Source organism: Myotis nattereri (assembly GCF_964212035.1).
Source record: "Myotis nattereri genome assembly, chromosome: 18".
Classification (NCBI taxonomy): Eukaryota; Metazoa; Chordata; class Mammalia; order Chiroptera; family Vespertilionidae; genus Myotis; species Myotis nattereri.
In genome coordinates this window covers 11,229,919-11,243,429 of record NC_138093.1, presented here as the reverse complement: position 1 = coordinate 11,243,429, position 13,511 = coordinate 11,229,919, and the positions used below count along the sequence as shown (strand labels likewise).

Here is a 13,511-nt window from a genome sequence, read left to right as displayed (position 1 = left end):
ATGTATGTATGTATGGGTCATTCTGTATGTGTGTGTGGCTAACTTCATGGCTGCAAGACACTAGCATCTCCCTTAACATTATTATAAAATGATTATTCAGTTTCTTCAAAGAACACTCTGGAGTAGACGATGCTTTATAAAACTAAGCTTTCGGAAGGCAGGAGCATGGCCACTGGGTTGAAGATGATTCCATCATGAGTGTACTTCAGTGGCTTCAGTGTCTCTTGTTCTTGGGCATATGCTTTCCTCCTCCAGAAAAAAAAAAAATACATATATATGCAGTTCCTGTGTTTCAAGGGCCTTGGGCTCCTAAAGAGGAGGAGGTGCCCATGGAGACTCTGGGGCCTTGGCTGCTAGTTGGACTGGCCTTTAAACCATGTGTACCGACATCTGGGAGGAGGAGCCTGGGACCGCCCCATACTGCCGGCCGTCACAGGTGTTAGCCCCCTGCTGGTTGTTGGGCGAAGGGCTGATCATGTGCATGCTGTGCTCCATCCCCGTGGGCAGGTACTGCCTCTCTCCAAAGGCCCCATTGGAAGGCGAAGAACAGAGTAAAGTGCTTTGCGAGGCGCTCAGTTTCTCTGGGCTGGCAGCCAGCCTAGGGGAAGCGGGGAAGTTGTATCCGTACAGATTGTAAGGGTTGTGGAGAGAGAAGGCATTGTAGGAGCTCTGCTGCATGTGGCCACCCCCAAACATGTGTGGCGAGGAGGAGGAGGAGGCCGCATTGCCTGCCTGCATGACATACTGAAACTGGGAAGTGGGGAAGGACCCCAGCTGGCCACCGTAGGCTTCCATCTTGCTGTTGCTAGGCAACGAGGGAGGAGTTGGTATTCCTGAGATCAGGGATGGAGTCCTTTGAGGCATGAAGGTTTCGGAGGGCTGAGTGGCTGCAGCAGCGCCACTCTGCAGCCTGTTGTAGCCACTGTCACTCAGCCCTGGGTAGCTCTGCAAGGCAGCCATGTTGCTTCGGGCACAGGGCGGGTAATCAGAGAGGTTCAGATTGCACAGCTGGCTCTCTCGGCAGCCCACATTGAAAGTGTTGGGGGCCAGATGAAAAGTTGGAGGAGAACAGGATGGAGATAAAATATGAGAAGAAGCTGAAGGGGATGGTGTGCCAGTGCTGGAGGTGGTCGGGGAAGTGCCTGTGCTGCCCCCTGAAAAATAAAACATGAATTCCATTGAGACAAAGGCCTTTTAAGTCGAGTCTGTCTAGGCCAGATGCAAGCCATGCAGGAGGTACCCTCAAATGTCCAAGATGGGCTGATTTTTACAGAACCAGTTTTCTCTTAGCTCAGCAAACTTACGGTAAGTGATAACACCTGTGTGTGTGTGTGTGTGTGTGCGTGTCCTCTCCCAAAAAGAGGACAAAGAGGGTGACAGAAAAGAATACCAAACTCTTGTTTCTCTGTGAAGTAAGTCTTGCTTTTCAGAAAAAATAATAATAAGCCTTCTAATATTCACTTTGCCATCAACCTCATTTTCCAGTAAGACCTCGTAATCAGCACTGAAATCCAGTAGCTCAACTTTTCCCATTCTCGGTGGAAATGCATTATATATGTATTTTAATTGGGCACTGTTGCTTGCTTCACCATATTTAGACTTCCAGCTAAAAATATAGAATACCAAATCTCAGGGTCTTAATCGCAGAGGAAATGGAGTACTTGGGGCAAGGTGGGCCAAGTCAAGGTTGAGGCCTGGGAGGGCTGAGCAGAGTGGCCCAGGTAGTGGGAACTGAGGTATGGGATTGCAGTTCTGTCATGAAATACATTATGAGCACAATTGCAAGAGCGAGATTAAGCATAAAGCAAAGCTCACCAAAACAAAGTCTCCTTTTATAAAAGCCTGCCCAGTTTCAAAGCCTGGAACAAATATTGCAAATGCCATCTTTGGGTTTGGGATATTTGCCAGGACAAGAGCCAATCAGGCAGTAAAGTCTAGAGATCTCAGCTTGGTTACACCACACCACCCCCCATCTGACCCTAGGCATATCACTTTCCCCTCTGAGTTTCAGTTTCCTTATCTAGAAGATGATAACTTGAGTTAGATCAGTGGTTCTCAAGGTAGGAGGAGCTTTAAAAATTTCTTAAGTTCCAGAATCCCACCTCAAACCAACTAAATGAGAATTTCTGAGCATGGAACCTCCATATTCATATGGCCTTAAAGTTCCCCAAGTGATTTTGATGTGCAGCCCTAGTTGAGAACCAGTGATACAACCCAAATTCCTTATTTCTAAGTACTGGAATAGTGATCACTAAACTCAAGTGTGCTTGAGAATCATGGAGGGCTTGAAACCCAGATCACTGACCACCCCCACCCCCCACCCCCCGGGGTTCCTGATTCTCTAGGTCTGGGGCAGGGCCTGAGGATTTGCATTTCCAGTAAGTTCTCAGGTGATATTGATGCTGCTGGTCTAGGGAGCACATATTGGGTTAGAGGGCCTCTTGGTCCCTTTCAATTCATAAAGCCCCTGGATCTGGATCTGAAAGGGCTCTTGTGACATGTGGATATTAGAACTGGACTGGTGGCAGGTGCACCAACAGGCGAAGGGCCAGTTCAATACAACCTGCTTTTGCCTTCAGATAGTTTAAGAAGACCAAAAAGGACCTTCTCAAGCCTCCACTTCCTGTCTCCCCATTGGAAGTTCAAGACAGTGGTTGGGTTCTGGGGCTGTTGGACCTTTCCTTTGAATTCTCTAGAATGAGCAGCTGCTTTGTCTTCCATAGGGAATCTACCATGGTGGAGCTCCTCCTTCAGGGCAAGGTTGGGAGTTCCCCAGAATGATAGTGAGCTATGATTCCCCAAGGTCACCCACAACTCATGTAGGGACTCTTAAGAACCTGGACTGTTATAAAAGGGTCAAGGACATTTTAAGTGGAAAGAAGCAGAAATAAAGTTTTTATCAGTGAGGGAAATGTGAAGAAAACCAGCAGGTTCCAGATATTGGGATGCAAAGAAACCACCGATAGGGTACCAGAGAGGATGGCCCAGATTTGCACATAAAGAAGCAGATACCTCAAAGAGAAGCCAAAAGTTCATTTTTAACAGGAAAAGAAAGGCCTCAGCCTACATATGCAGAAATGGTAATAGTGTTGGATGTAAAAATACAAATTTAGTTCTTAATAGTTCTTTTCAGTGTCAGATTTTTATAGAGCCCAACTAATATCTCTCCTTGGTCAAAATACTAGTAATTTCCCCAATGAGCTTCTAAGGTAGAATTGGATTAGTTATAAATAGCTGCTGATTTTAAAGTCATTTCAGGAAATTCACCTTCCTGGTTTCTTGTTTATGCCTTAAATTCCTTTAAGAGAGGTAACAAAGACTTTTATTCCATAAATTGAGATAAGGCCAATATTGTAACTACTTCTGGAAGACATCAGCCAGCAGCCGACCATGGTAGGAAGAGCACCAAGCCTGATTCCATCTACCCAGCTCATGACCACGGGCGAGGTGGGCTACCTCTTCATTCCTCTCACCTGTGAAATGAGGGGCTTGAACTGATAGACTTCAGTTTGTTTTTCTTAAAATTACATTTGTGTCTGAGAATTCAATTGATGCTAAAGTGCGAATAGCCAATAACAAATCCTTTCCAGGAATCCTTTTAATAGAACGAAGGCATTCTGGAAGGGAAGACTGGGGAGAGTGAGAAAAAACCTCTGGTGCATCTTGTCTTTGTATCTCTGAATGCCTAGCCTGCAGGGCCTTACAGGAAGCTTGGGAATTTGTTTTCTGTAAGCCTATAGTTCCTCTTAGAGGCATTTTCCTTATCTTTCACCCCAAATGCTGTGAGCTTCCGTGAAATAATTGCTACAGCACAAATGGAGAAACTCGACTCCAGCTGTAAAGAGGGTTGTGTTTTATGGGCTCTGTATCTGGTCTCCTCTCTTTGGAAGCCCGTCCTTGCTCTCCCAGGTCTGGTGTTTATGCAGTCCCCCCGAGGGCCCCTGTGCAGGGCATTGCAATGTCCTGCTCCAGGTAGGCTTCACCAGGCACTGGCCCTCACCCTGCAGCAGGAAGTGGAGGATGGAGCAGATGACTTTTTACAACTCTAATGGGTTTTTCGGGTGACCCAAGATGGAACGAATGGTACTGATTTAAGCCCTCAATTGGTTTCACTACAAAAAAATAAGACGGGAACTATTAACAAGTTACAGGGATTTCTGCTGAGCAGATGAGAGGCACATGTTAAAAAGTTTGTAGTCAGCTTGCTTTGGCTTTTAAACGATACTCAACTGGAAATGAGACTTGGTGGCCTGCTGAGCTTCAGGGGGTGGGAGCCCCCCATATGAACTAGTGTTTGAAGTGGGGAGAGCAAACCTGTCCGAGAGGTCACGATGCTTCTGTTGGCTTTGAAGAAATGTTCCAATGTGCTTAGTACAGATAGTAGCAAGTTTTCAAAGTCCAATAGAGAAGACCATGGTATGCATTTTGCAGAGAACCAACCCGAGATACTGAGAAGTCTTTACTGTTATGATCTAACAACTTGTCAGCTGTTAAACAAGATTGGGAGTGCCAGCCAAGTGCTAAGTAAGTGTAAGGAGGCAGGCCACCCTCCCTGTGCATTTCAACACTTCTCATCGCAGAGAAGCTTGGGCAGAGTGGGAGGCCAGGCCACGCTGATACAGAGGGGTCGGAACTGCCTCTCGGAGAAAAGCGTGCTTCCCTCATCCCCTCTCTGCCCGCCAGGTCCAACTGCTCTAGGGTCTTGATTTAAACTTTACATAATGATGAACATAGTCTATGGAGTCAAACAAACTCAGTTCTAATTCCAGATGTTTTTCTGGCTTAGCAAGTTAGCCTCTCCATGTAAATGGAATTATGAATCTCTACCTGGTAGGGATGTTTTAAGAAATAGATGGGATAATATATATTACAAAGTATATATAGGCATTAAATATTTGTTTCCTTTCTTCTTCCCTTGTACGATTGAAGGAATGAAGGAAGGAGAAGGGAATCTTGGTGCATTTGGGTTCTGTTGAGATGGCTCACAGATGTTGGCCTCTGTCCATGGAGTTGAGCAGCTCGGCCTCTGCACTGGTGAGCACTGTGTCATAGGTAGATGCCCCGATGTAACTGCTAGAAGACAGATCACTGGGCACGTGACAGCTATGGACTCACAAGGGCCATATTCCCAACTCTGTTTCCTCTCTGAATATTGGCCCCTCCCCACTGAGCTCTGCCCCCATGGACACTAGATGCCCTATGTCGCCATCTCTTCTCAGATCAAACAAAGCAGAATTGAACACAAATAGATAGATGGATACTTTTCCCAGTGGATGAAGACCACTGAGTCTACCCAAAGGGCTTAATCCACTTCTGAGAGGTGATTCAAATGTAATGGCCATGATATTTAGTTTATAGCTGGAAGTCTGTACCTCTTAATCCCCTTCACCTTTTTACCCATCCCCCTATCCCTCTCCCCTCTGACAACCATCAGTTTGTTCTCTGTCTCTGTGAGTCTGTTTTGTTTTGTTAGTTTGTTCTGTTTCTTAGATTCCACATATAAATGAGCAGGGTTGTACAACATAGGGAATATAGTCAGTAATATTGTAATAACTGTATATAGGGACAGATATTGACTAGATTTGCCATGGTGATCACATTGTAAAGTATATAAATGTCAAATCACTGTTTTGTACATCTGAAACTAATATAATGTTTTTAAAAACATAATGTCCTAAGTAACCAAAAACCCTCTGGCATTCCAGGACCTATCCTCCACCCACTCTACCTTTCTGCACCCTAGTTTGTTGACCAAAGTGAGGAGGTGTTCATTAACATTCAAACTCGACTTTAATTTGCTCCAATATTCAAGGCTAATAGCCAAAATAACCAAAAAGAATCCATGTGTAGCAGGGATTCCATATGAAGACAATAGCCCAGAATATACTTGTGCACTATGAAGACAGTTAAATGTGACCGTGAAAATCCTGAATAGCAAACCTGCTGACTTTTGCATCTTTAAATTGATCACTTCCAGACTGTAATATGGAGGCTTTCACATACAGCTTCATTTTGGGTTCAGTTTGTTGTGCTTCCCCATCCCCCCCAAAAAAATAAAACTTAAAAATGGTAAAACAAAACCCCATCTGAGCTAGGAAAGAATAGATTTCCATGTAATTACTTGGTTCCATGAGCCAGGCACCCCTCTCATAGAACTCGATGGCACCTGTCCCTGAGAAGTGCTGATTCGCTATGTGTCCTTGAGTGGCTTTCTTTGAGGCTTTCAAACAGGTAAGAGGTAAAATGTCAGCATCCTGTGGACTGATTCCAGGGAATCAACCCAGTAGCCATAAAGTTTAATGATCACAGCCCTGTGCATCCCAACCAAGGAATTACCCTTAGTGGAAATCAGTACCCCGCTCAGTGTGCAAAGGTGAAACATTAGAGCACTAATGGGAATTGTGTGGTTTCAGTCTAGAAAGACTCCTAGTGCATCCTTCTCTATAAAGCTTAAAGATATGCACAGATCCAAACCTCTTCCCCTAAAAACAGCATTTTATATAGTTGCCCAATTCTCACTCTTCACCTTGGTCCTTCTGTTTCTTAGATGGCCTGTTTTATGCCTTCCACACTCCCTAGGTGGACTGCCCCTATTTTTTTCACCTTCCATAAACTTGTTTTTTCTCTGCTACTTATTTTACTGCCTTCCTTGCTGCAGTGTACATCTGACCTTTGCATAGCCTCCTGGAAAAGCACATGACTCGGAAAAGCACGTGACTTGCATCTGGACAATCCAGGCATCACGTTCACCGCCCCCACTGCCTCAGCAATTGGTTCAGGTGACTCAATTAGAGTCCATGAGACTCAGTGGGATTTTGGCTAGAAATGTTAGGAGAGAGGCACATAACCTTCCCAACAGATTCAAACCTAAAAAAAAAATGTATATCCAGGGTTGCTGGCAGCTTGGTTACCACCCCTGGGAGCCTGAGAATAAACTCAAATGAGAAATGATGACACCTGGGAGTAGGGTGGTAGCAAGGGAAATTAAGATGTGGATGGATCTAAGAACTTGGTAATGTTTGGATATGGTGGGGGATTAATGGATGGTGGTGTCCTTCCTCCAGGAGAGGGCGCCAAATCTGTGAGGTAAATCAGAATCACTTTTGGACACACTGAGTATAAGGGACTTTGGAACAAAATAGAAAATGTAACCAGTAACTGTTGGTTTTAGTGATAATTAAAATGTTCTCCAATCCTTGTCATGAGCTCCTCATGGGCATTATTCCTTATCTCAGTGATAAGTTAAATCAGCTATTTTTGAATCATTACAGTGATCACACAGTAGTTCAAAGGCTGCTACCCATTCAACTGTTCTCCTTTCCCAATCTCTTACTAGTATAAATTTGCTCAGTAACTGATTCCTCTCACTAACCAACCTCTAATTAAAACAAATCCCAAAAACCAACAGAGACCCTCATAATCCTAACTTCAGCTACCTCACAAACATTAAAACACCCAATGGTGCTGAAATCTGCCTAGTGGTGTCTGCTATCAGTTGAGGAGAGGGAGGGCTTCTGTCAACAGCAGTTCTCACTTCCACAGATGGAGACATATTGTAGCTCCGGTGTCACTGGTCCGGGAGGGTTCCTTTTAGCACTACAGTTGTCAGATATACCTGGAGACACTGCTCACAAAGGTACTCTCAGTTTGGGCCATACAAATAGCTCCATCATATATGTCATTATAACATCATTATCAGAACAATATCTGAACATCATCGGGAAAACAGGATTGGACTTGGCTGTAACTAACCTGGGCTGTTATTTCTTTTCTTCTGTCTCTGTATTGTCTCAGTCAACTTCCCCAAGCATAACTTAGTTGGTTAGTTCATTTTGGCCCTGTCACTAGCAGTGTTCAACAAGAAGCCATTCCTGAAATAAAATTTCTACCCCCAGACTCTCCAAAAATATAAACTCCCTTGTTAATTCTACATGAATATGTCTGAAGGTTAGACCAAGCACTTGACTTCATTAAAATGAAATATGGACCTATTGAAAGTTATTGCATAAGCTGTTGAACAATAAGCCATCAACTGGAAGAATAAACTACATTTTGTAATAGAAAATTAAAGCTGTACTAAGGTAGAATGAGGAAAGATAAAGTGGTCTGGTGGAAACTGTCCTGTCAAGTAGGAGATCCACTTTGGAGTTCTCAACTCAGTTCTTCCACCACTTAACTGCAGATATGGTACAAGACTGTTCTATGCCTCGGTTTCTTTTTGTGCAAAAGGCAGAGGACACTGAATCCCATGCATTCTTATAAGAGAAAACAATGAGGACGCCCATTCACTATGTTTTTAAAAACAGAAGGATTAGGTTTACAACCTGTGGCTAATTCAACTAAGTGCTTTCCTTGAAATTTATCAAAAGTGGATCTTAATAAAACATAATAAAAATTAAGCAAGGGCAGAATGAATGAAGCACCCTTGACCTCATCCAGCAGTTAGGTTGGTGTAGCAGCAGCAGCTTCAAAACTGCCTTGGGCCATGTATGTGACATGCCAGAGAGTCATGTGTTTGAAGCAGTGAGGTAATATGGACACTTTGGTGAGTCAGTCATCATTTGGATGTTAGATTCAGTGCCCACACTGTCAATATACTCACTAAAAGGTAATTGCTACACAATCGGTCTGCCACTGAAGTTTCCTCTAGAAATTCACCACTCTGTACTTCTTCTAAGACACAAAAACAGTTCAACACAGATGGCTCTGACTTCATTTTATGAGTGATACTGTCCACAGTTACTGAAATTCTTACTTCTTAAAGGAAGAGGAAATGGGGATTGTTACTTTTATGTCCTTTGTTAACGTCAAGAAACTAACATATATTTTAATAATGAAAATCTGGATCAAGTTCAGTGTATGGTTCAAAAATGTATTTCAGTTAAATAAAGTCTTGGCTTTTCCTCCAGCCCATCCCACTGCCATATGTATCCAATAATTCAGGCTCATTCTCCCCCCACTGATGAAAAAGGGAGTCACTGAATAAGTGTGACATTTTACTTCAAAAGTTCAATTTCTCTTAAACCATTCTTTGCAAAGTATCAGCAATAAGTCTTTGTATTGATAAATTTTTAGTAGAAACACCATGAAACCTGAGATATTGTATACCTAAACAACTCATGCAGTTTCCCATTGCTGCACCTGCCCAAAAAACCTATGCCTCAAAAGGGCCATGAAAGACTAAAAGAAGTATAACACCCTGGCCCTGGCCAGTGTAGTTCATTGTCCCATACTCCGAAAGGTCACAGGTTCTATTCCGGGTTAGGGCATATACCCAGGTTGTGGGTTTGATCCCCAGTCGAAGTTTCTCTCCCTCCCCCCCTTCTCTTCTTCTCACTCTAAAATCAATAAAAGCATGTCCTTGGGTGAGAATTTTTAAAGAAGTATAACACTCTGAATATTTATTGACCTGCTTCTACTAAAGCTTTATGCGGAGCAAGTCACTTCATATGAAATGGAAGTCTCTTCCACTTATAAAAATAGAAATGGGAATTCTGGATCATTTGCCTCACTAGATGCCAATTAAGATGAATGGGCTCATCATGTTTTGAATAATCATTAGAAAAGCGACATCTCTTGCCCCTGATTCATCTTCCTCTTAGGTATCCATATACAGAGACATAGGTTTGATGATGGTGGTGGTGAGATGATGATGATGAGAGCTAGCATGTACTGAGTGCTTTCTGTCTTTTTAAATGCATTTCCTTTAGTCCTTATAAGAATTCTATTATATTCTCCCTTTTTCCAGATGAGAAAACTGTCAGAAAAGATGAGGGACTTGACTCAAGTTTGTAAAGCTAGGAAGGAACAGTGAGAAGAGCCTACCCCACACTGTCTGATTGCAGAGCCTATATTTTTAATCTCTGTTATTCATCATAAAACCTGAGACATTTCAGTGTTTTATGTTACAAACCCTTTTTAGTATATAGATTGCCAGGAGCTCCCCTGAGAGGGAATGTAATTTAATGAACTGTCAAGTCCTAGAATGGCCTCCCATATCACAGAGCCACAAGTTCAAAGATAGAATTCTGTGAACGGTGGCCTGTTGATGGAACAGAATAGGCTTAATCTATCATTTTGATCGGTCACTTTTGAGCAAGAAAAGACTGGAGAGGGAGACTCAGAAGGTGTCTGACACAGTGGAAAGCTTTCACTCTGGTACCCAGATGAATGAGTGTTGCTCCTGGGAGAGTCACTGACTAGATGGAGAAAAGGAGGTGAAATCAGCCCAGGAGCCATCTATACACGTGGCCACAGGTTTATGAACCTAAGCTGTGAGGGAAGGGATATTCGAAACTGGGTGAAAAGCACAAAGCCGTGGGGGAAGGGGACTCTACCTACCACATCAACTTGAGGGGCAGGTCCCACATAAGCCAAGGAGAGAGCACAAGCTACCAATTCAGGCAGCCCTCTCCTGACTTTCAGACCTGGAGTGATTTATTCCCATTGTCCAAAGCTAAGTTTGGCAGTCTTTTTAATATATGTTTATTGATTTTAGAGAAAGGGAGGAAGAGTGAGAAAGAGATAGAAACATCAATGATGAGAGAGAATCATTGATAGGCTGCCTCCTATACACCCCAACTGGGGACTGAGCCTGCAACCCAGGCATGTGCCCTGACCAGGAATCAAACCGTGACCTCCTGCTTCGTAGGTCAGTGCTGAAGCCAAAGCTAAGTTTTTTCTCATCCACAAAGCTAGAACAAGAGAACTGATAAGGCTGCCATGAGGAATAAGTGAAGTAATTCTGAAGACCTCTTCCAATGCCAAGGGCTTCATGAATGCTTAGTGATGGAAATGATTTCACCACCATCATAATCATGAATGTATAACCTTGCTTTGAGAAGGAGAGAGAATTTGGGGTGCCAGGTGAAAAGCTGGAACTGGCCTGTTTGTGCAAGTGTTGATGCTCTGGTTTTTACAGAGCTACCAAATTATCTTCGTTCCGGGAAAATTGGGCTGGGCTTGGGGCTAGATGTGCTATATTAGTTCAGCTCCCACCCCCTCCCTGGCCCTACCTCTGAGCAGAGGCTTTGCCCAGGGCTTTACCTTGCTGCTTTTGCATGGTGGTGAAATCCTCAAAGGTGAGTGTGCGTACAGGGGGTCTCCAGAACGCATAAGTCTCCATGATGGCTTCCAGTCCGGTTCTGCAGAGAGAAAAGCCAGTAAAGGAAGTCGTAAATAATCCCAAGAAACACACTGACTTTTTACAGGGCCTGGGTGGTTTTTCTGGCAGGTGGTATATACAGAAGCACTGAGAGACAGCAACACCAGTAAACTAATCAGGAAGACCACAAGGCACACGTGACACTGGGTGGCCAGAGGAAGAAGAAGATTATTTGCAAGCAAGTCATAATTGTAATGGATTTTCACCCTGACCTTCCTTCAAAGGAGGTTTGGTCTGCATGAGAAAAAGAACAAGTTAAGGTCAGGGTCACAAATATCATGAGTAGACTTAGGCAGAGAGTAGCTACTTCACCCTTCAGTAAAGTCTGTATCATTTATATGAGGTGTTGACGGACATCATTTTAACATAACCAGGTTATCTCAGACATTTTTTTTTTTTGCGGATGTTACATATCATCAAAATAGAGTATTAGATGGGGTTTCATTTAAAGTTTTAAACACAGCTTCTGATTATTGACTTTTGTTTAGAATTAACTGCTTCTGTCTAAGTAGAGGAAGGGAAGTCTAGGGACTATGGAGGAGGGTAGAGAAATGGCATAAGTCACTGGAATATAACATGGTGTCCCTTCCTGGAAAAGACAAGTTTTCCCGCTTGAGATGAAACTTATCTCCCCAGGTAATACATTTCCAGAGTTCTCTTCTGTCTTGCATCCCAAGAGGAAAGTGAGTTTTATTTTAAGTGAGAACAAATATCCTTTTCTTAAATCACTATAAAATACCCTGAGGTTCTTCTCAGATGAGCTGCTGATAAACTGATTGGCTTTTTGTATTGGAACTTCCTCTCTGAACATGCCTTACTTGCACAGTTAACTTTCTCAAGTCTTCTCTGGAATCTTGGAGGCTTTAAATACACCAATGCTGGCAAATCAAACACTGTATTTTTAGAAGAGGTGGGGAGGAGAGGGTGTTGCATGGTGTTTATTAGCTGTTAATCTGCTAAAAGTAGGAATAGAAGACATCTCCACATAGTCACCTTACATTAATGTTGAATACAGTACATGAAACTATTTGTGGAGAGAAAGAGTCCAAGCAATTAGGACATTCGAATACTAAGGGGATAGGCAGGTACAGCCACATTGAGCCTTGCTGAATTTAAGAAACAGGACAGACTGGGTCTTACTGCCTTGCTTTGGAATGTTGTGGCCCATCAGAATATCTTAGGGTTCCCTTTGGTGGCATGGGAGGCTTACTATAAATGATGAGCTATTTATTGTTTGACCTCCTCTATTTCATTCTTTGTAAGAACATGTATCAATGATGGTAACAATATTAGCTCAAGAACAAGGAGCAGTCCCTTTTCATTTCACAATAAGGTGATAGAAGACTGTAAAGTACCAATAACACTCTGATAATATTTTCAATATTATTTCATTAAAAAAAATAGAAAATTAACTATTATTTCACTTTCATAACAGGCAAAAAAACCTGTGGCAAATTTATTGATATTTTTATTTAAAGCAGTCAACTGTATATAGGATAGTGACCATTTATCATTTATCCAAATCTAAAGTCCACCTGAAAGACTGAGTTCCAGAATCCTAGATTTAAAAACCGGAGGGATGTTGGGTGTCACCCGATGATACCGTTTGGATGGTTCTCCAGCCTCTGTTGGAGTATTTCCCAAGGGAAATATTCAGTTTTTTAACAGATCTATTAGAATCTATTTATGTACTCAAAGTATATCTCTTTGTAGAAAAATTATATTTGTTTACTGTATGCCACCTCTTATTTGTCCTCAAACCTCATCATTAAGCTTCGTTGGCTAGATCTAGTTGTTAGAAAATATAGCTCTATATATCAGGATTTGGTGAAGTGCCGTGGCAAGATAAGTATTAAATAATTCGCCTGTCTCACTACTAGTGTGTTTACTTGGAGATCTCATTGGGGGTTTTTTATGTCCCGGTGCTTAGCACAATGCCTGTTACTTGGCAAGATCTCAGTGGTATGAGTCATTATTTCATGAACTTTAACGCGCATTCAGTTTCAAAGCCTAAAACTGGGGGGGAAAAATTTGATGTAAAATCAAAACTCTGAAGACAGAAGGAATCCTCTAGCACTGGAGATTTGGGAGTCATTTCTATTGATTATGCCTTTCTTGACTCTGGTTTCCTTTGGTTTCTTCCGTTCCGGTCATGGAATTTCTAACCTTGAACAGAGTCTGAGTCTCCTTAGCCGAGGCCAATAGTTCCACCCTCATCATCTCTTACAAGAGTCCTTGCCAACCACTTATTTACATCTTCAGCCATTTGGATGTCTTTTCAAAGTTTATCCTGTGTAACTCATTGTTTACTTATTCATCATCAGTAAACCCTATTTTTTGCAGAATT

The 13,511-nt window shown here is 42.6% G+C and overlaps 1 protein-coding gene across 1 annotated transcript in view; it reads right to left on the bottom strand.

Annotated features, from left to right (window-relative positions):
• Positions 1–369: 369 nt before the first annotated feature.
• TBX15 (T-box transcription factor 15) overlaps positions 370–13,511 on the bottom strand; it is a gene marked incomplete at both ends in the record, with an annotated part of 90,923 nt that continues 77,781 nt past the window's right edge. Inside the window, 2 exons of the mRNA XM_081113042.1 lie at positions 370–1,154; positions 11,047–11,144. Coding sequence (XP_080969168.1) covers positions 370–1,154; positions 11,047–11,144 — 883 coding nt within the window. The remainder of the gene's footprint in view (positions 1,155–11,046; positions 11,145–13,511) is intronic.